General features: G+C 37.5%; 1 protein-coding gene across 1 annotated transcript in view; it reads left to right on the forward strand.

The window, feature by feature from the left end:
- TM9SF3 (transmembrane 9 superfamily member 3) overlaps positions 1 to 23,768 on the forward strand; it is a 74,335-nt gene that overhangs the window by 5,096 nt on the left and 45,471 nt on the right. Inside the window, exons 2-6 of the mRNA XM_060034387.1 lie at positions 5,025 to 5,220; positions 14,002 to 14,124; positions 16,491 to 16,651; positions 17,664 to 17,741; positions 23,423 to 23,554. Coding sequence (XP_059890370.1) covers positions 5,025 to 5,220; positions 14,002 to 14,124; positions 16,491 to 16,651; positions 17,664 to 17,741; positions 23,423 to 23,554 — 690 coding nt within the window. The remainder of the gene's footprint in view (positions 1 to 5,024; positions 5,221 to 14,001; positions 14,125 to 16,490; positions 16,652 to 17,663; positions 17,742 to 23,422; positions 23,555 to 23,768) is intronic.

The raw sequence follows: 23,768 nt of genomic DNA on the forward strand, positions 1-23,768 counted from the left end.
AAAGAGGATAAGCTGTTAGCTACAAGTGAATTTGTGAGTGCTTTAATATGGATCTAGTTTTAGGAAGTGTCATAATTCATTGTCCTATTTTCAGCTGTACTCTATGGTAGACTAAAAGTTTATTTAGGTACAAAGCTATTTTGAGAGGGAGAGAGCAGTTATCTCAAGAGACTATCCAAAAATACACTGATAATTTATATGTATTAGAATTCTGATGTATGTGTTTTAAATAATTAAAAGCCATTGAAATTATGATTTCTGAAATATTTTTCTGAACTGGAATTTGCTTTCTCAGATATGTATTTTAAAGTAAGCATATATCTTTCCCCTCATCCCATAAAAATGATGGCATTTGGGTGCTTAGTCTGAGCCCTCAGTCCTTTGCCTGTCTACATAAATTCTGATTTCTTTATTGGGATTTTACACGAGAAATTCAGTAACATTATCTCCTGAAGTGTTCCTTCTGAGAAAAAGTAATTCACGATCTCTATCAAGGAGGGAAACTTCCTCACCTACACTTACCCAGCACATAAATAATATTTAAATGAGAGATCCAACATTGGTGTCTTCTTGAGAATGAAGGTCATTCCTTTTGAGATCAGAGGACAAGGAGCCTCTTAGGAAGGTTTTTTTCCTTAGTGCAGATGAAAGGCTCAAATAGAAAAGTTGTTCAGCATTCAGCACTTCCTTAGGTGCTTTGTACAGCTGTATTTTTCCCATATTCCTTCATTTAGTTTTTGCTCTTCAGTTAATGAAGCTGACTAGGGATTAGCAGAAAATGTAGTCCTAAGCTTGTAAATGTGATACTAATTAGTTAGAATGATCTTGGACAAATTATTTAACATCTCTATTTAGTTTGTTTGAATCTGTAAAATGGGGGAAATAATAGGACTTGTCTTACAGAGCTTTGAGAGATTAAATGTTTATATAAAGACCTTAGAACTATGCCCAGCGCATGGTATGTGCTTGTTAAGTTTTGGCTAATAATGATACTATCCCAAAAGACGGTAAGCACGTGCATGTGAGTGATTGGTCAGTTAAAGTTTGACCTGAGGATTGGAGAAAGGAGGATTTGGGCAGTTCTGAAGGATAAGTAGAAATCGGCCAGGTGGGTAGGAGGAGGGCATTATAGACTTGGGGGAATGACGTAAGAAACAAGGTGGAGCAGGAAAGGAAAGGAAGACAGTGTTATAAGCCATTTTGGCTGGAGTGGCCAGCGTAGAAGTTGAGTGTAACAGTGAAACTTCTGAGAACTGGAAACGAATGGAACAGTGAAGTGAGGAATGCAGGTAGTCTGAATTGGCCTCCTGTCCTTTGGCTGCTTCCCAGGGAGGCCTCATGGAAGGAGCCACCCCCATGCTCAGGGATCTCCTGATCCACTGCTGTGCCTGTTTGATTTGTTTTCTCCCCTTCTTCTGGTTACACTCTGCAGGTAAGTTATAAAATTCCATCTTTCTCCGTGTCATTGGCAGCTAAGAGTTTTTCCGAGGAAAGTATCTAAAAAGAGCTTGCTAGGACGTTGTGGAATGTTTTGAAAGCAAATTAGACTAGCCTTTCAGACAAGGGTGGAGGGAAGAGCCTTACCTGTTGCTGTCTTCCCACTGAGTTGGAGGAGCCCAGGGACTTTCCTGGCAGCTTAGGGAAAGGAAAGGCTTTTCTCCTTAAAAAGTTTCTTCCATTTGGTATTTTCTAATTTCACGATATTTTAAGACACGTTTTCTCTCTTGAAAAAGAACTCTTCCCTTGACGTTGTCTTGGGAACACTTATTCTCAGGGATAAATAAGAACTATAATGAAAAATAAACATTTTTTTTTTTTGCGGTACGCGGGCCTCTCACTGTTGTGGCCTCTCCTGTTGCGGAGCATAGGCTCTGGACGCGCAGGCTCAGCAGCCATGGCTCACGGTCCCAGCCGCTCTGCGGCATGTGGGATCTTCCCGGACCGGGGCACGAATCCGTGTCCCCTGTATCGGCAGGTGGACTCTCAACCACTGCACCACCAGGGAAGCCCCAAAAGTAAACATTTTAAGTTCATGAAATCTGATTGTGGTCTGCATAAGGAGCAATAGAAAAGAAAAGAAAAACAGTTTTAGCCTTAATATTCACCCTAATCTGTCTGTATTTGTGTATATATATGTTTGTGTCTATGTTACATATATATATATATATATATATATATTTTTTTTTTTTTCTTTCTTTCTAATCCCTATTTCAGTCCTCTTCCCAGAAGGAATCCTAGGCTAAAGAATGGTACACACACACACACACACACACACACACACACACACACACACACACAAAAGAATGGTACACATTTTGTTATAGTATAGTTTGCATCATGTTGTCAGATTTTTACTGCCCCATCAAGGTTTCATGAATGTTTAAAATGAGTGACTTCAGAACGTGTAGTTTAACGCATACTGTGACCCTTAAATTATTTTAGTCCTGTGTTCCAGTATGTATGAAATAAATGAATGCTCTGTTTTAACAAGTATTTATGTTCAAGTTTTTGTCTGTTTTTAAAGGAATATGAGTATTAGGATTTATAGAGAAAGTGTTTTTGTGTTTATTTTCACGAGTTACATTTATAAAAATTCTGCAGAATAGGTCCTTTCTTTCAGTGTGGTAATCCTAAATGGATGCATTTGGTTACCTCGCCTTCCTTATTTCTCTCAAAGGATACTATCTCAGTCAGTGCACATACTTCAAACTTCTTTCACTAAGTTGCTAATAAACTTTCATTTCAGCATTTCTTCAGTGTTTTTTCATCATATTCAATACTTTTTGTGTACATGATACTATGCCAAGAGCTTTCTACTCAGTGAACAGGTTTCGATTCTAATACCAGCCCTGTTCAGTGGATAGTGATTGGTTTAGAGAACCGTTTTGAGAATTCTTACGTTATATCCCTGTGCAGAAAGGAGTACCTTGATTGATTAGTGCAGTGTAACCTTGAACATTGGATGGAAGAGTGGTGGCATACGTATATTTGTCAACCCCCTAAAGTGACAAGAGTAGTTATGAATGGGTATCTATGTATAACATTCAGACCTTTGATTGGTTCCTTCATACATGAAGGTTATCTACAGTTGTTTTTCTGAATTCACTTGAAACAGCTTATGATTTTCTATATTGTTATTCATCCTGACCCTTCTCTGCCAAAGCAGAATTAATCATTTTTATTGTTGCTACAATAGCTCTTTTTACCTTAATTGTAATACTTATTTCTTCATTGTTAATCATTTACTTGTCTGGCTCCACTATGGATTGTGAACTACTTAAAGGAAAGGACAGTATGTTATTTATCTTTATAACCTTAACACCTAATGCTGTGCATGGTACATGTCTCATGTATTCAAAAAGTCAGGTAGTTTTTTATTTCCTTGATGAGGTACCTGGATAATGTCTTATGAACAATGAGATGTTTATTAGGTTTGAAGGTGAGGTGATTAGATCTAAGTCCTACTATGGTGGTGGTATGAATCAAAAGAGGCAGATGCTTTGGCTAAGAGTAGACAAGTCAGTGTTTTTTGGAATGCGGGGGGCTTGGGGTTTGAGTCGCCATGACTGAGAGGATTGTACCATTAGAATAACAAAGTTTGGGGGGTTAGGTTTTGGGTGGGATGAGTTTGGTTTTGGAGATGCTGGATTTTGATGGAAAATGTTTATTCATTTTATATGGAAGACTGGAGGTAATGTTTGGTAGTTGGGCTAGTTGGATAGGTTCCTCTGTTACGTGCTCCACAGCACCCTACGTTATTATAATTGCTTGTTCAGTGTCCATCTTTCCCTTTAGGCTCTAAGCTCCAGTGTGTCAGGGAATGTGTCTTGTTCAAAGCTGTATCCTCAACCAACACAATTATTGGCGCATGGTAGGCACTCAGTAAATAATTGTTCACTGATTTAATTTCTGCACTGTTAGTTGACTTAAGCTGCAACTGTTGTCTTTAATTTGTATTGCTAATTAGGAATACTAGTTTTAAAATTACTCAGGTAACTGCTTTTCATAGAATCATTGGAATTTTAGACTTGAGGAGATCTTAGAAATCTTTGGCACTTGCCCCCCGTTGGACCCTGGAAAGGTGACGTCACCTACCCAAAGTCATCAGACCACACTCCAGGTTTAGCTGCATATAGTATTCACTGATGGGTAAAGCCATAATATTTATTCAAGGAAATTTGCATGCAGTACCTGTCTTTCAGGCTGATAAAGGGAAACATAGAATGATGACTTGAATGGGCTGTGGAGATTTCATAGTATGGCTTTTTCTTCCGCTTGTTTAGTCATTTCTCTCCTCTCTAGTACTTTGATCAATGGCTGTGGGGAAAAAAGGAGATGAAATTTTATTTGTGCTTGCTGACAGCATTAGGTTTTTGGAGTTTCTAGTGATTAACATGAGGTTCTGGATAAGCTATTGATTTTGTTTCCTCCTTCCTTGTCCACGTTAGCATGGTGAATCATGTTGGTTTTAGGTTCATCGTTATTTGATAGTGTAAATATTAATTATAAACATGTTCTTATAGGTTATTGGGTTTTGTTTAAACAGTATCTTCTGTAAAACAAAGTTTGGAAAACGTGAATCTGCTTGAGACCACAATCAGAGGATATAATTTTAAAATTCACTGAATTTCTTTTTTTTTTTTTTTTTTTGGTGGTACGCAGACCTCTCACTGTTGTGGCCTCTTCCGTTGCGGAGCACAGGCTCCAGACGCGCAGGCTCAGCGGCCATGGCTCATGGGCCCAGCTGCTCCGCGGCATGTGGGATCTTCCCGGACCAGGGCACGAACCCGTGTCCCCTGCATCGGCAGGCGGGCTCTCAACCACTGCGCCACCAGGGAAGCCCCGAATTTCATTTTTAATGTGTAGACATTGACCATCCTTTTGAAACAAGCTTCCAGCATTTTATTTTAGAGCTTCCCAAACTGAGATAGTACATTTCTGTTTGGAACAAATAACAAATATTCCCTTAATTTGAATTAGATTTTTAAAAAACATATTCTTACTTGCTTTTTTTTTGGTTTCAGTATCAAGATGAAGAGGAAGTTGTCTTATGGATGAATACTGTTGGGCCCTACCATAATCGCCAAGAGACATACAAGTACTTTTCACTTCCATTCTGTGTGGGGTCAAAAAAAAGCATCAGTCACTACCATGAAACTCTGGGAGAAGCACTTCAAGGAGTTGAATTGGAATTTAGTGGTCTGGATATTAAATTCAGAGGTACGTAAACCTTAATAGTGCTTATGATAAAAGTTAGATCGTAGACTGGGGTTTCTCAACTTTGGCACGTTGACATTGGGGCCAGATAATTATTTTTTTTTGTGGGGGCTGTCCTGTACAGGGTGGGACATTTAGCAGAGTCCCTGGCCCGCACCCACTAGATGCCAGTAGCACTCTCCAGTTGTGACAACTGAAAGTCTGTAAACATTGCTACTTGCCCTTGGTTGAGAACCACTGCTCTAGACCCTAAAATGTGTTTTAATCTCTAAGTTAAGTGTATTGCGTGTAGAAAAGTATATTAGTAACTAACAAAGATTTATTTTGAATATTTATAAAATAATAAATGATTGTTCATAAAATTACATTTCCTTAACATATTTATTTCTGAAAAGTGTTTTCTAGTAAATCCTTTAAGGATTGGACATAATGTGGTCAGGGAAAGCCTTCATAGATTCCTAATGAGGTAATTTCCAGAGGAGTGGGGATGTAATGGGCTATATGGATACTTAAAAATTATGTGTAAAGCCTCAAATTCAAACTTGTACCGTTGGCTCAATGTATTTATCAGTGTTGTATTAATTTATCTTCAGTACCTGTTAGATTGTGTGGTTTAAAATTTTAAGTCAAGGACTTGTTAAAATTGGAAAAATATCCTCCTTATCTATTTATTATGCAGGTATCTTCTTTGTTATCAGTTCCTGTGAGTGTGTTTAGATTTTTTATTTTTCTCTGTGAAGTTTGTCAGAGTGTGTATTTCCTGCATGGACATTTTTAACCTGGTAAGCAGAAGCTTGAGTAATTGAAGTTTTGGAGGATCTTTGATTAGGTGTCTTGATTTTTTTTTTTTTTTTTTTTTGCTGTACGCGGGCCTCTCACTGTTGTGGCCTCTCCCGTTGCGGAGCACAGGCTCCGGACGCGCAGGCTCAGCGGCCATGGCTCACGGCCCAGCCGCTCCGCAGCATGTGGGATCTTCCCGGACCGGGGCACAAACCCGTGTCCCCTGCATTTGGCAGGCGGACTCTCAACCACTGCGCCACCTGGGAAGCCCCAGGTGTCTTGATTTTTGAATAGAGCATGGATCTTATAATCAGAAGCTTTGAATTTCAATTCTATTTCTTTTACTCTATTGATTTTACTAAAGTTGTTTACTCCAATTTTGACTTCATTGTCTACATGTATAAAATGAATAGTAACTGACCTCTGATATTTTTAGGCTTTTGGGAGGAGAATGTGAAATGAGATATTTTAAAGATAATATTTTGAAGATAATGTTTAATTTTGATTTGTTAAATTCTATTCTTGTTTTTAGGATTTTTTTTCTTACTGTTGTTGAAAATAGGTATACATATTTACATTTTTTTCCCATGTATTATTTCTTGGGGCTTAATTATAAAATTAAGTTGTAAATTTAAACCACAGTGGCATGGCTTATAACTTCATGAATTATTGTAAACATGCCCTGAGGCTTGTTTTAATTTAATGAGGTAATTTAAATATTTAATTACAGGTAAGGAGAAAAGTTAGACTAGAGTATGTGATCTTTGGGAACCTCAATACTACATTTATTCACATACTCTCTCCTTTTCCATATTTGGTACACATTTCTAGTTTATTAAAAAGGAACCAGAGAGAAAACAGGCAAAAACCCCAAGTCCTACTTTGCTGCTATGGACAGATTTCATCACTTGTTGCAATCCTCACTCTTATTTACTAAAGAAGAGTACTCATTCAGCTGTCTTAACCATTCTTTTATTAGTTTCTTGAGGCTGAGATGGAAAGATTATTTAGATAGAGGGGTATGGTTTTCATGGGCTATAAAAGTGGGATTTATTTTCCTTTCAGACTAAACACCTTTAGATGAAAAGAATCAGAACTGGCCAGATGTTACTCCCTAAGAGTCGGCGGTTCCTTGGAGTCTTGTCAACTCTACACTCCATCATGGATATGCTGCTAAAGAAGCTGCCACGTTACGTGGTCCAGATGCAATAGTAAATGCTGATTAGATTTCTCTTTCTGTTGTAGACCCTTGATTACCCCGTTCAAGGATAAAGTTGATTGTGCTTTGAAAAGTGTTTTGTGAGGTTTCCTGGTTGTTCTTTATAGTATCGTAAAATTTTAAAGGTGGGATGCACCTTAGCGATTGTGTCATCTGATTTCCTGTTAGGGAGGCCGAAAGATGAGTTACCCAAGGCGTATCACAGCATACTAATGCTGTGTGGAAACTTGAACCCTCTGTCCCTGTGTAAACTGTAGAAATATTTATATTGTTAATCTTTCATCCCTTAAGTATTTGATTTTTAAAGGTTCTTCTGAAGGCATATTCAAGTAAGAAAACAAAATTTTGGAAATATTGTGAAACTAGGAAAAACTATACATATACATATGCACTTAAATATGTGCATACACACAAACACACAACTTTTTTTTTTTTTAACCTAGTGGATTCTGTCAGGCTAAATGGATTAGTATGGTTTTGTAAAATGAAAGTCACTAAATAGACTATTATAGGGAACTAGCAATAGTTTTGAGTCTAATGTAGGATGCCTCAAAAGCTCCCTTTTGAGGTTTTATGCACAACTTTGTTTTTTTCTTCCTAAATGTTTTTATACTATCGCTAGACAAAATGCTGCATTGAGAACATTTAGACAAAATTAAATGAAAAGGGCAAACTTAAATTGGATATCTTTCAACCAGACCTGAAATCATTACCCTATAATTTTCAAGGGTACCCCCTAGAATATTGCCATTGTGGAGTGGAAAGAACACGTGTTTTAGAGTCAGAGAGACTTGATGCATCTCAGCTCTGCCTCTGCCTACCTATGTAGTCCTGGACAAAGTATTCAGTCTCTTTGATCTCATTGTCCTCATCTATGAAATGAGGGAAATAATATCCACTTGGTAGAATTGTCATCTTTAAATGAGATAGTGCATGTACATCATTTATCAAAGTTCCTGATAGTTTACATTCAAGAAATGGTTATTGTTATGAATACTAATAGCACATAGTGTGTGTCTGTGCTTCCAACTTGATTTTTGTATTAGCAATTATGAAATGTTAAATTAGTTTATTGAGTGTAGGATTTGATTTATCCTCAAGCTGCTGCACTAGCCTGCTGGGTAATTTAGTTACTTCCACTGGGGCAGGGACAGTTGCATTCTTGTTCACTGTTGCATCCTTAGCTATTAAGACATGGTGAGCTCTTAATAAATTGTCTAGCACCTAGTTTGTGCCTACTTGTTCTTTATTATAATTGGTTCATTATGATCATTAGGTGATCTGGAATAGTAATTCCTAAGCAGGGGAGGTCACCACCCAGTCCCTTCCATCTCATTTGAGAATTCTTGCAGTATAATGAAGGATATTAATTGTTGAAAAGTTGACTTCTAGAGGATTCCTTCCTCCCATTTATTTTATTGATCTTCCCTTGAATTTTCTCTTCCTTGAGTATTCCAACTTAACAGAGGGGTGAAATTATTTTGTTAGTATTTCTTCTACTTCTCTAGAGTGAAATGGTAAGTTGAGAGTACTGCAGTTATGTAGATATGCCAAGGGCTGCTTAGAACCATATGCATTTCTAGTTCAGTGATTCTCAGTCTCGTCTGTTTTCATCCTCGAAATAAGCTTATGGAGGTGTATTATACCTATTTTTCAGATGAGGAAGTTGGGGCCCAGAGGCTAAGTAACCTTGTCTAAGGATTCACAGATGGAAAGTGGCGGAGTGAGGATTTGAACCCAGGCAGCCTAGCGTTAAGAGTTTGAGCTTTTAACTACTATGCGGTATTTCCCTCCAGATATCTGGCTGGGTAGTTAAGCCTGATTGCCAAAGGGTGGGGAAAGGGCTTGGGAGGTGGCAGTTCTTTTCATTCAGCCCGAACGAAGATTTTTGCTTAAGGTGAACCCCACCCTGTTTCCAGTCCCTGGATTCTACTATTCCTGCTCTTCCTGATTCTGGAGCCTCTCCACTGAGTTCTCGAGGGGAAAGTGCCTCTGGTCTGCAGCGGGGAAGTTGAGGAGATTATTCATCTAGCTGTGTGATGGGTGCAGGAGGGGACCTAGGCATCCAACCCCTCCATAAACATATTTTTATACAGTTCCCCTGTGTGTTCAGCCCTACATCTATCTCTCCTCTACCTTTCAACGTCTGTGGTGCCTCCAAGTTCTGAGTGTCGCCTGTGTTCTGTGACAACAATCCTGTTGTCCCTTCTGTTACGGTTTCCTCTGCCTTATTAGTCATTCACCGTCTTCCATTTCCCCAACATTGATTGAAATCTTTTCTCACTGTCTTCTCCTCTTTTTGTCCTTGTGTGCCTACATCCTTTTTATTCCTTTATTGACATTTTAATGGAGTTTCAGGAGGTAAAAGACACTTGTGGTTAATCTACCTTGTTTAATCGGAAGTCTGGGAACCTGATGCAATATTTTGTCCTATTGGTTTCAACTGAAGTGTTTTAGCTGGACCAAATAATTTGAATCTTGTATTGAATCTTGACTCTAGATATTTTGAATTCTTGGTATTAGCAATTTTTTAAACTTTGTGCTAACTGCAAATTTGATAAGCATGCTCTTTTTATAAGTTCTTATTTAAACCATTGCTAACATTGTTCTTTTCAGATTGACATCTTTTTTTTGTTTTCTTTTCAGATTGACATCTGTCTTTTGTTATGTATATATATTTTTTCTGATTTTAACAGTGATATAGGATCAATGTACAAAATTTAGAAACTACAGAGAAGTGTAAAGAATATAAAAATCACCTGGATATAAATACCAGTAACAGTTTCTTCTTTCTTTCTGACCATCTTTACATTCATCCACATTATTTAAAATGTTTAAATATTGGGTTCATGTTCCATATATGATTTTTAAAAATGTATTTAATGAACACTTGTATAGTGTTTATTATGTACCAGATACCATTCTAAGCACTTGCTGGCTCGTTTAATAAGTTATGTATAAATTAGTTTTTACTCTTCTTTTTTTTCCACAACATCTTATCAGCTTGTCCTCATATTGTTAATTACTCTGTTTAAAATATATTTATATAGTATTCTATAACTTGATATTGTAATTTCTCCCCATTTCCCAATGACAAGATATTCATTGTTTTCTTCTTTCTTCCTTTCCTTCCTTGCTTTTGCTTTTTTTTTCTGTTAGAAATAAGAATGCATTTAGCTATACTAGCACATAAGTATTTTAATGCATCTATGAATGTTTCATTAGGTTAAATTGTTAGAAGTAGAATTACTGAATCAAAGGGTATAATCATTTTTAAGGCAGTTCTTGATACGTGTTGCCAAATAGCCATCTAGAAAAAAAATTGTACAGTTTATACTGCCAGCCAGTTTGGTCAGTTAATCAATATTGGTTTATGTAGGTGGTTGATTAATTAATGGTGAATATGCCAGTTTTTCCAGTCCTGTAAAAAGTTCATTCAGCAGTTTTGAGAGCTTACTGTATTCCAGAGCCCTGTGGAAGACTCTGGGTATACAGAGTTGAACCAGAAGCTCTGGTGTCAGGGGTCTGTGGACCTCTGGAATTGTACACTTAATTTTGACTGATTGTGCATTTTGGGAGGGCAAGGGAGATATCACTTCCATTGGATTCTCAAAGGGGTGTGTGGCTCAAGAAAACTTAACACTGTGAATATATTGGCACTTTTCATCCTTAAAACAACTCTGGGAAGGAGATAGCATAGATGTTATCTGTGTTACAGTTGAGGGACCTGAGGTTCTCAGAGGTTAAGTGACTTGCTTTTATTCACAGAGCTAGTAAGTAGTGGAACCCAGACTAAAACCCAAGTTTCTGCCCATTTCTCTGTAGTTTGTCTATAGTGACTTCATGAGAAACTTTGCTAAGTGCTGCTGAATTTGAGGTAGAATATTTCTGATTTTCCAGTTCAGTAATGCTGTTAAAAGAGAAACTAAACAAAGTAAGGCATGATATGTTCTTAGAGAACTCATGAATAATTGTCACATTCTTTTTTCAATGCTTTCACTGTCTATTCAGTTGTTAGTCTGGAGTGTTGTTGAGAATTGATGACAGACTTATTGGCATGTTGTTTCCAGAATCTACCCTTGCTTTCTGTTTGAAAAATCAGTATTGACATTTGCCACTTTATAACTTTGGTTTTCTTCTTTTTTCCCTCATAAAAAGTATTTGCACTGGTAAGATATTAATTGCATCCCCTTCAGGATTCATAGGTGTGTATTTCCTGTGAGAAGGGTATGCCCTATTGTAATTTTAAAGTAGTGATTTGTGGTAATAGATTTTCAGATTGTTTTCCAGTCATGTAGAATGCTGAGTGGTGATTTGGTATACTCAGGCACTTACATTCGTTATCTTCAAAGCGGCTCCCTCCTGAGAGAAGTGCTTTTTCAGTTGAGCAACCAGGCTCTTTAATTATTTGTGATGTTTGTATTTGCTTACATGCCTGCAAGAGGAATTTCATTAAAATATGACCAACCCAGGCCCTTATTATAGCCTTCCATAATGATGTTTTCTCTTTTACCACAACATTTCTTTTCTAGGTTTTGTATTAGTGAAAGATATTCTTCAAGACTTCTTTGTCAATCCTTCTGAGATACTCAGCTCAAAAATTTCATTTGTTTATATTGGCATTTTGTCCTTACACACAGACACACACACCATTCACACACAGATGCATGTATATGTGCATACTCCGATGTACTTAGTGACTTCCTTTGCCAAATAAATGGAAAATTATGCTCTTAAAATTTGTTAAAATATTTTATTTGTTTAATGCCTGCTCTGTGCAGCGTACTGAAACAGGCATAGCTGGAGCCAAAAAGTTTATGATCAGTTATAGACATAGCTCTCAAGACCTAATGGTCTTTTTGAGGAGCTAAGATACTGGTGTGAGGTTGTGCACGGTGTAGGCCTAGGTGCCATAGGAGATATGGAGAGAAAGCCATGGGACTTCAGTGAAGGGGGCAGGCTGTGTGGTGAGAGGAGTGAGGGTTGGGGAATCAGGGATTACTCTGGGGGACAGGGTAAGGCATGGGAAAGATTTTAGGATGGACATGTGAGGTGGGGTTTACTGCACAAACAACAAATCCAGTGGCCAAGGGAGCACAAGGTGTGTGCGAACTGCAGGTGGCTGAGTCTGGTTAGAGTATAGGGAGAGAGGATGGTGGAGAGTGGGGAAAGAGAGAGTTGAACTAAAGTTCAGACTGTAAGGAACGGGTATATGTCATATTGCATATCTCAGAACTTCATACAGGAAACTGCTGTATTATTAATGACAGTTATCAGTGAATGTCTGATTGTGACAGCAAGGAGTTTGGTGGCTTCGCAGAGGTAGCTGTGAGTTCTCCGACGCCACTGTGGCCATTCGTTGCTGCTCAACCTGGACCTTCCTTTGGTTCTTGCTCTCTCCTCTGTAGCTATAATTTCCTGTTGCCAGTTCTCCTAGCTCCTGCTGTAGGCATCCTTTGTAGTAATCTCTCTCTTAACTCTCCCTGCCTTCTCCTCAGCTCAGCCTCAGTTTTTGCCATTATGAAAACCCTAAATTTCTTGCTGCCTAAAAATGGCCTGGGTAGAAAGAAAATATGTGTGGAAGCCATTGTTGTTGGATACAAAGCAGTTTTCTTCTCCCACTGGGATAGAGAATTTCCCTGTCCCTCTTTGATGGGACTTCAGTGTTTCCTGCCATCTTTGGTTTTGTAGTTTTGGGGTGTCCACTCTGGGCTGAGCAATAATAAGCTCTTCTCTCTGTTGAGAACTGGGGAAACATGGTGGTTGTGTCTGGAGTTATACGTCAGATTGTTATTTCTCGTAGAAACAACATTATAGATGGCTTTTAATTATAGTTTGGCTGCAATTTATATTTAAGTTGTTTTAATGAACATTTGGGAAATTTAACATTGTTTCTTGGAGGAAGTTGTATTTCATGTTTTAAATAACCAGTATTATAGTACAGGAGAACTTAAGCATCTGTGCTTTTCGTTGTTGTTGTTAAGATTGATTTCTCTTTTTTTTTTTTCCTAGTTGCTTAAGTAACATACAAAAACAGTTCAGTCCTTTTGATGGACATCTAGAGTGCTTTTCAGATTTTGCTTTGTTTTATTTAGAAACTAATGATCCTAAGCACATTTTTGAAAGGTTTATAAGTTAGAGACCATCTGAATATTATTTTCAGATAGGAGTATTTTTAAAAGCAGTCAAGAGTGGAAATGACTCATCTCCAGGGAACTTTTGGGTAATTTATAAACAGCGATGCCTGCTAGATAGAGGTTTGCCTTTTAATCTTCTGAATTATGAAGAGTCACTGGGATTCCTCATAGAATCTGTGGCCTCCAGTGACTTGCACTTCCAAGAATGTTCAAATGAATATTTATCTCAGAGATCTCATAGCTAGAGATTGTTAGCTCTATTAAGATCATATTCTTGAGTTTTTGTATGAAGTGAAAACTTTCCTATGTGTTTTAAGCTTTTTCATTTCTGTTTTTAAATCAGTTTATTCATTTTAAAGTTACTTTGTAAATGTTCTGTATAATTTTCTTTATATAAGAGATGCTTTCTTCACTTAGTGAGATAATCTTTGAAAGTAAAGATGATTAAAATTCTTTTATTGTGAGCAATCTTAAACATACACAAAAAAGGAAAGAATTGTATACTGAATCCATATATATATATCACCGAGATTCAACTATTATGAGTAGAAATTTTAACTTCAGGAAATGTTGGCTTTTTTGTGTGTTATTCTTCCTGTAACTATTTTGCAAATGAGTGTACTGATTTGCAACTTTTATTTTATGCAGATGATATGATGCCAGCCACTTACTGTGAAATTGACTTAGATAAAGAAAAGAGAGATGCATTTGTGTATGCTATCAAAAATCACTACTGGTACCAGATGTACATAGATGACTTACCAATATGGGGTAAGTATTGTATGTTATTTTTAAAGTTTGGGGAATATTTGCATAATAAGCAAGATTTATGTAATGACTATTCAGGTGATTGTACACTGAATCAATAAATGTGTTTTCACTGTTTTCCACAGAATGATTTTAACATCAATTTTATGGTTTCCTGTTACTTGAAGGGTTTTTGACATTGCCAAACTTTACATGAAAATCCCTGAAAATATAACTTTTATACAGTGTAACTTTTCATATTCAAGAGGTCAAAAGGTGCTTTGAACAATCCGAAATATTCCCCCTCCCTCCATTTTTCTCACATCTTATTTTGACTTATTTTATCAAATAACAATCAAAGGGACTGAATAGGATCTTAAAGTTATATTCTGGCTTTCTCTCACGTGGGACTGTGGTAGTATGGTTTTTAGATATAATAGTCTCCTGAATGACTTGTTTTGCTAGTTCCTATGTTATTTTCCAAAAGTCTATTATGTTTAAAATTTTAAAAACTTTTTTATGTTTTATGTCCTTGTTCATCTGTGTTAATGGAGAGGAACAATGCAGTAGTTAATACCAACTTATTCATAATCCAAACATTGTTTGTGCTGGGCTTGATTAAATTACTTAATATGCAAAGCAAAGCCAGCTATCGCAGCCAGCATGTTTGATCACATTTTTCTCTTAATGGCTTGTTGTTGTTGTTGTTGTTTTTGTTTTTTGGTCTTTGGACACTTGTTCTTATATATAAATAATATATAATTAATATTCTAATTCTTAAAGTTATTAGCAGACTACTGTATTCATGAACAGCAAACTGAAAGACTGAACATATCAGCCCAGAGTTTAATATGGTACTAAGATGGAATTTATAAGAAAGTTAATATCAAGATATAATTGTATGCATCGTCATTACTGTGTTACATGTTAATTAGGTATAAATAGTAAGCATTTCATGTAAATGACTGTAATTAGTATAACAGACATTTCTGTGATTGGCTCTGAGGGTAGTAGGAAGATATGCTGAATATTCGCTGAAGACTTCTGAGCCTGTAGTTTTAGGAGAACCCACATTAATCTGGGTTTTCTCTTTTTTTGGTGAGAGAGCAGGTCTTTTGCATTGCTTACACGTTTCATGTCTAGAACCTTAGGTTTTTTCCGTCATTTCTGTGGGCCTCCATAAGCAACATGGCAGCTGTGCTTTCCTGTCTTAACATAAATCTTTTTTAGCTCTGGGTTTCTGCCATGTTTAGGACAGATACTTTTGGATGTCCTAGAATGTCTGAACCATGGGAAACCCTGTCAGAAAAAAATCTTTATCTGGCTTTTCTTGGGATAAAGGTTTCAGAGTCTTCTAAATGTCATTTAGAGAGAATAGTTTCCTATTTGGTATAATTATGTCTCCACCCTCAGAGTTTTCAGAGTAGATAGGTAAATAAACTTTGGTGAAATTAAAATTAGAAGGATTTTATTATCCCTCTACAACCTCAAACAAAATGAAACTGTATTCCTTGAACTTGTACGAATTAGAACAACTTTGGTTAATAAGCAAATAATTCTTAATAAGAAATGATCATTTTTTTCCCACTAATGCTTTTCATGAGTTGCACTGACCATAGAGGGAAGGCCCAAGGAGTAACTTTTAGAGCCTAAGGCGCTAATGAATATATAGGCTTGGGTAGGGAACATTGGATAAATAGCTGACAGTATGAGGGCACGAGAGAGAGATCCTCAGGTACTACCTACTCCCTTCTTCTCCTTCAGTATCCCGAATTGTGATCAAAATGATCATTTTAACTTTTGCCTCATTACCACTTATTTTCAACTCTCCTTTCATTTTGTTGACTTCCCAGGGATAAGTCCAATGCTTGAGGTATAAAGGGGAGGCGTTTTAAGTTTTGGTACCCACTATACACATATGCAGCTTATTAGGAATGGGTTGATCATAGGTTATTAGAGAAAGTACTGGACTAGACCTCTGGAGACCTTGGTTTTAATTTTAGTTTGACCTCGAAACTGAGAACCTTGCCAGATAGTGATATAGTGCTCCCTGAAATTTTGAGATACTAAGGAATATAAACTACACAGTCATGATTATTACAATGAAGGTGATACTAATGACAGAGCATGAACTTTGAGGATCAAATTAGTGATAGGTTATGCTGAGCTGTGCATCACTTTTTTTTACCATGGTGTGAAAATAGTTTTGTGTTTGCCAAGTAGTTAACAAAGAGAAGTCCAGCCGGTACCTTTTCATTGTTCTAACCATGAGGCTTAATGGTAGTATTGCTTTTTTATAAAAATGTTTTTTAATGAGCTCTTAGCTTCTAATGTATTTTAAATACTAAGTGATATTACATACCTTGTGTGAAGTGTTACTTCTTTTGAAGGTATTGTTGGTGAAGCAGATGAAAATGGGGAAGATTACTATCTTTGGACCTATAAAAAACTTGAAATAGGTTTTAATGGAAATCGAATTGTTGATGTTAATCTAACTAGTGAAGGAAAAGTGAAACTGGTTCCCAATACTAAAATCCAGATGTCATATTCGGTAAGTATTAAAATAATTGTATACAGGAAGCAGTATTTGTCACTTAATATCAACAATTAAGTATGTTTTACAACTTTAGTAATTGAAATTGTAGCTTGAAATGGGATGCAACAGAATATTATTAATGTATGTAAGTAAGCCTCCTAAAAGCAGGGAGGTTTACTTAAGGTCTGTAGTATTAGATACCTGTTATGCATTGGCAGGACCTACCATTTGCTTCAGCAAACTTTACCATTATAACTGGGCAGTTAGCTAACCCAGCCATGTGTTTTCATGGTTACTTTTTAGGTTACATTACTCCTTGTTTCTCTTTCCTTTTTACTGTTGAAGATTAAGAGATGATGCCATGTTGAAAATTTCTGGATGAGTATAGTTTACCATATTTTGCTTTATCAGGTGGAATAAGATACTCCTGCAGAGTAAGAGCTTGTCAGAGCCCCTTGCAACTGTCAAGTTAATTCTGTTCTGTTAGGATTAAAAGTAGTGGAAAGAAGAGAAATCCGACGTAGGTAGCCTCTCTTTTCAGTAGTTTTTTTCCAGGTAACTGGAATGAATCCATTGCTGGTAGACAGTTTTGAAAGTTTTTCAAGCTTTGGGCATATGTACCTAGGGCAAATAATATTTGCATAACCGTACTTATAAAGAAACATCATTGTAATAAAACTAACGCAATCTAAAGTCAAAGATGTACAGATTCTTATTTTATTTGGTCTGTTTAATTGAGTTGTTATCACATTTATGAGGTCAGAGAATGTAAGTCAGCAACAGTTAATAGTCCTTGAAAACTGAAGTGATCCCTCTAAGTCATAAGTTTTGTTAATACACAGAGAGGAAAGTTGGCTAGTTTTTTAATCATGTATTTCAACTTCTCAAATTGGTAGTAACTTTCTACTATTTCTCTAGTATCTTATTCTAAGTGTGTAAATCTTTTCAAATTTTGCTCAGAGTTTTTTTTTTTTATCAGATTATTGTTTACTGGCTTTGATTTTCAAATGAAGAAAATTTTTTTCAGGTAAAATGGAAAAAGTCAGATGTAAAATTTGAAGATCGATTTGACAAATACCTTGATCCATCCTTTTTTCAACACAGGGTAGGTAAATTGTGTATTTTAAGACGTTTAGTATGTGCTTCAATCAGTTAAACAATGAGCATCTGCCACGTATAGGGCACTGTGCTAGGGTTGTGGATCTCAAAGACTTAACGAAGGCTGATTTCAGATGTGAGCTCAGAGTCATAAGAGTGATAGAGAGTTTTAGAGGAGCAGTCAGAAGCTCCCTTCATCATGCCTGGTTTAAACCAATGAAGAGATACACAAGGAAGAATACAGCATATGGGAAGCCAAGATACCACTTTTATTGCTAATGAGGCTAATACTGGAGAATGTGGCTGTAACTGTGGTCAAGTGGGCTTCTTAATATTGAAACTCAGAATTGGAGAAACTTACTACACTCAGACAGTGCTGGACTGTTTCAAGTTTTCCTCCCTGGGCGCCTGTGTGTGTAAAAATTACAGTGTGGAGAAACAGAGCAGAATGTATGCATCCTCTAGGGAGGAATGAATACAAGAGTGGAGTGATACCAGGAGTTTCTGCCAGGGGAAATCCTTCCACATACAAAGAAACACCAAGAATGGAAAGATGCCTGCCACCCCCCCACCTGCAGGTGTACACTGGATCTCAGATCCTTGGTCTAGTGGCATTGCTGCTGGTTTTGTACAGATAGCTTTGGTTATTTTTAGCAAAAAACAGATTTTATTTTGGTCGTTCAACTCCTTCAAGGATGGACCTGAAAAAACTACAAGGTATAAGGGGATATATCCATTCTTCTGACTTTCTTCCTGACTTGCCTCTTCTATCTTTTGGACTGAAATCCTGAAGTTTATTAGTCACCAATTTTTGAGATGGCTTATAAGTTTTTTTTGTCTCAGAGTTATATCATTGCAGCCAGTTTCCACCTTTAGACTCCACCAGAACCTGTTACTACTTCTAATCTTCCACGGGGTCCTAGGAGAAAAAAATGAAGCTCTTTGAGGTTTAGCCCCTATTGAAAGATGTAGTGCGCTACTCCTGGAGCTATGATTCCCTCCCCCACCCTCCCAGGGCTTTTCCTCAGATTTAGCGCTCAGGCAGTCCTGAACATGGTAGTCCATTTAAAGGTATAGGCACAAATAACTTCAACTTTAAGTAGCATTTGAGAATATGAGGGCTTCCAACTGACATTCCCTACCAGAACACCTAGGTCTACTTGCTTCTAGTCTCATGGGGTAGTGACAACTTGATGGAAAGGCTGCCTTTTGGCATTTTCACTAGTAGAACTGTATACCATATATATATATTTTTTACCATATATATTTTTAAAACAAATATTAATCGAGCACTTGCTGTGTGTCAGGCACTGTACTCAGTAAGTGGAATACATTAGAGAATGAATGTCAAAGATCCATGCTCTCTTGGAGCTTACATACTAGTGGGGGAGACATGCAGTAAACATAATAACTAAAATGTATAGTATGTGGAAAAATGTGTACATGGAAAAATAAAAAAGAGCAGTTGCGTAAGAGTGCTGTGGATAGAGCAAGTTGTAATTTTGAGTATGGAGGACAGGGTAAGCCTCTGAGATGGACTTTTGAGCAGAAGCTTAAAGGAGTTGAAGGAAATAAGGAATGTGGCCATCTGGAGAAAGAGTATTCCAGGCAGAAGGACCACCATGGAAAGGCCTGTTAGGTGGGAACATGCTTGGTGTGCTTGAGGAATAGCAAGGAGGCCCATATGGCTGGAGCAGAGCAAGGGGACGAGAAGTAGGAGAGGAAGTCAGAGGCAGCAGGAGCCAGATCATCCATGGCTGCCTTAAGGACTTGGAGTGCAAAGGGGGCAGGATAGTGTTTTCAGCAGGGTAACGGCAGATCTGACCTCTTCTTAAAAAGGGTCTTTCAGGTTGTGATGTTGAAAATGGGTGGTGTGGGAAACGGGGAGTAGCAGGGTTACCACTGGAGAGGCTGTCGCATTAATGCAGATAAGAAGTAAATGTGGCTCAGACCAAGGCATAGCAGTGGAGGTGGCGAGAAGACGCCAGATTGTGAACGTATTTTGAAGGTAGAGCCAGCATGATTTCCTGATGGATAGAAAGGTAAAGAAAGTTTGAGAAAGACTCCACAGTTTTTGGCCTGAGCATCTATCAGAGTGGAACTGCTGTCAGTGGGGTGGAAAAGCTGTATTTGGAGAGTTGGAGGGGAAGATCAGAGTACAGTTTGGGACATGGTGGTTTTGAAGTGTCTGTAAGATATCCAGAGATAATGACCAGCTAGTTGGATATATCAATCTGGAGTTCAAAAGAGAGGCCTACACATTTTGTAGCCATTGGCATATAAATAGTATTTAAAGCTGCGAGACTGAGTGCAATACCAAGGAAGAGTATGTACGGATAGAAGAGGACTAAGGACTGAGCCCTGGGAGCAGTAGTATAAGTTCAGGGAGAAAAGGAGAAACCAGCTAAGGGCCCTGAGGAGATATTGGTAAGGTATGGGGCAAAAAAAAGATTGTATGGTATCTTGGAAGCCAAGAGAGGGAAGTCTGTCACAGAGGATAGAAAGATTAGTTCTGAATTGCTGCTGATGGGTCAGGTAAGATGAGTACTGAAAGTACGTGTTGATTCATCTGGGGCCATCACTGAACTTGACAAAGAGCAGGTTTGGTGTAGTGGTGGGGCAAAATCTCAACAGAGCTGGTCTAAGAGAGAATAGGAGGAGAGGAATTGGAGGCAGCAAGTTTGCTACTAAAGGGAGTGCAGAAATGGTGTAGTAGCCGGTAGGAAAGATGGAATCAGGAAGGGGGTGGGGGTTCGTTTTTTGGGTTTTTTTTTTTTTTTTTTGAAATGTAAGAAAAATCGGTTTGTTATGTTGATGGGGTTCAGTAGAGAGTACAAAACTGATGATTCAGGAGATTGGGGAGAATTACTGAAGCATTTTCCTTGAGTAGGCAGGAGTGGATGGGATCTACTGTGTAAGAGTTGGGATTGTTTCTAATACAGTGGCTACAAACATAGACTTAGGAGCCCCAGCTGGATACAGACTCTGTCTCTGCCATTTACTGTAACTGTGGTCAGATGACTCAGTTGTTTAGCTTCTTTTCAGTAGTGAAGCAGGGGTTATACTTCCTTGCAGAGTTGTGAAATTCCATTTGACAGTGCATATAAAGCACCTGGTTCAGTGTTTCCAGAGCAGGTGCTCAGGAAGAGGCAGCCCTGGTGGTATAGTTAGTTAATCTCCAGTGTTCTAACATTTATGACAAACCTGGGGTGCTGCTTTCGGATTAGCAACACTAGGGGTGCTGGAGTCAGCAGTTCGTAGGGTTAGTAACCCCTCTGTGACATCTCATTTCTTTATTGTTTTAAAGAAATATTTCCCTTGGTTAATAACTTCAGAATCATGCAACATTTTATAATTTGGGGGATAAAGGAATACTATAAAATGTCAGGTTAGTACATTAGTACTAACTAATTAGTAGTACATTATAATCGGTATTAGTTTAATGTTTGTATATTAGATTAGAAGATAGAGAGCTTTGCTAGAAAGTTTTGCATTTTGGGGTGTATCTTTCTTATTACTAAGTAGTAACTGTATAAACCTTTTTCTCTTCAAAAATTTGATAAATTGACTGAAAAGAGATATGAGTTTTATATATATGTGTGTATATATATATGTATATATATGTAAGTTTTTTTCTCTCTTGTCCTTTTCTGGGTCATTAATTTCCCAGATTAGAAACAAAATCAAACCTTTGGAAAAGCCTATTATTATAGACTGCATTTATAAATCTTAAGTGATACTTTTGTGATAAACTTAAATTTATACAACCCTTTTTGGTAAATATTTCAAAATATAATGCATTCATTATTTCCTTTATAATTTCAATAGGTATTTAATAAATAAATTGTTGAATGAAGGAAGAAATGACCTTATGAAGAGGCAGAGGCAGTTGACTGCCCCTTGTTTTTCAGGGGAAGCCATAGTTTATCAGTTGCCTGAAGCCTCAGGGTGGATAACAGCCAGTACTGCTTTTCACTCTAGTGCACATGCTCAGCATGTTAGCCCAAGTTAAAAATCTAATTAAAATCCTAATTGTATAGAACAGTACCTCCTTCATGTTAAATAGTCTATGTATCTGTAGAAGTTTAGAGCAGGAGAATATCTGTGAATAATTAAAATATGTGTATGAGAGGTTTTATGGAGGACAGGGGTTTTGAGTTGGGTTTTAAATTGTAGATAGAATTTACAAAGGTAGATAGAAGTGGGTCCCATGTGAGAAGAAATTCTGAGAAGGATACAGAGGTGGAAGTGAATAAGCTGTACTTTTGGGTCATTGAGGAACGGTAGGCCTGATTGGAATATAAGATACAGTGGAAAGAAAGGTTGGCTAGTTAAGCTGAGGTGGCCATCTTACAAGGGGTACAGAATATTAGGGAAAATAGTTTAGGTTTGTTATGTGAGAAAATAGGGAATGTCACTGTAAGTTTTAGAATAGAGAAGTGATACATGAACATGATGTTTCAGAAAGATTTGCTGGATAAGCTTTTGTCGGATAAATTGAAAGGAAGGAGAAAGACCAAACATAAACGTCGTCAACTAGGAGGCCATTAGAGCTATCAGGTATGAGGTGATGGCATGGAAATAGAGAGGAAGGGAAAAATAAATGAAATTGAGAGAGAAGAGAAATTTTGGAACTATCCATAAGGAAATTTTGGGAATTAAAATATAAAGGAATTGTTGGACAGTGCCACAGACAGTTGAAGTCAGCTGTGCTGAATCTGGACATAATTTTGTGACAAATGTGTGGGTAAAATCAAAGTCAAGAGCCTTGGGGGCATTGAGAAACTATGGGGTACCTCAGAGTTCTCTGTACCATGGATAGCTGCTTTGGAGAGGAGTGCATGATGGTGGCGGCAGGGTGGAGAGGATGAACTGGAAGCAAGTGAAGCAGGTCATTCAGGAAGGTGGCCTAAGTTCATGGTGGGCAGCTATGATGGTTTAGTCTTACAATTTTTTTTTTGCGGTACACGGGCCTCTCACGGTTGTGGCCTCTCTCGTTGCGGAGCACGGGCTCTGGACGCGCAGGCTCAGCGGCCATGGCTCACGGGCCCAGCCACTCCGCGGCATGTGGGATCTTCCCAGACCAGGGCACGAACCCGTGTCCCCTGTATCGGCAGGCGGACTCTCAACCACTGCGCCACCAGGGAAGCCCTAGTCTTATAATTTTAAAGACGTTTTCAGGTAGTTGCTTAGTTAGAGGGAAGGGAACTAATATTTATTATTTACTGCTCTGTGCCAGACACGGTGCCGTACAGTTTATATATGTATTAAACCGTACAAATCACTTACGATACAGTATTATTTCCTTCATTTTTGATGTAGGAAAACTGGGGTCAGGGCCTGTGTTAAAATTCAGACCTGTTTGACTGCAAAACCCACGTTCTTTCTCTCTAATGCTGAATAGCATATTCTGTGCGGCCAAATTGTATTTTATTTGTACAATAAATTTGGTTGTGATAATCCGTGTAAACAGTATCATACTTTTAATGCATCTAAAGCTTACTGGAAAGAAAGCCAATCCCTTTGATTACTCTTTTCCAGTATATCTTAGTTTTGGATTTTCATGTAAAAGTTTTTAGAAGACTTTTGTGGGGTTTTTTTGCATTAACATCCCATTGTCCTCATGAAACCTATGAATTTTGCAACTGGTATTTCAAGTAAGTAATATTTTATTTTCTGTTATTTTAGATTCACTGGTTTTCAATATTCAACTCCTTCATGATGGTTATCTTCTTGGTGGGCTTAGTTTCAATGATTTTAATGAGAACTTTAAGAAAAGATTATGCCCGGTACAGTAAAGAAGAAGAAATGGATGACATGGTAAGCAAACATTTTACATTGTATTTATAAAATAATTTAACTTAGTGTTATTGAATGTTGGAAGCAAGTCCATAATCCTGAGGTCAGATGAGCTTTAGAATTCAGAATTTTCAGGTTTTAGGAAGGTAGAAAACTCCCTGAGGGGTCTCTAATTAAATATTTTAATGTTTTTACATGCCCTGATTACATGTCCTATAATCAAATATATTAATGT

This window comes from Delphinus delphis, chromosome 16, assembly GCF_949987515.2.
Source record: "Delphinus delphis chromosome 16, mDelDel1.2, whole genome shotgun sequence".
NCBI classification, from domain to species: Eukaryota; Metazoa; Chordata; class Mammalia; order Artiodactyla; family Delphinidae; genus Delphinus; species Delphinus delphis.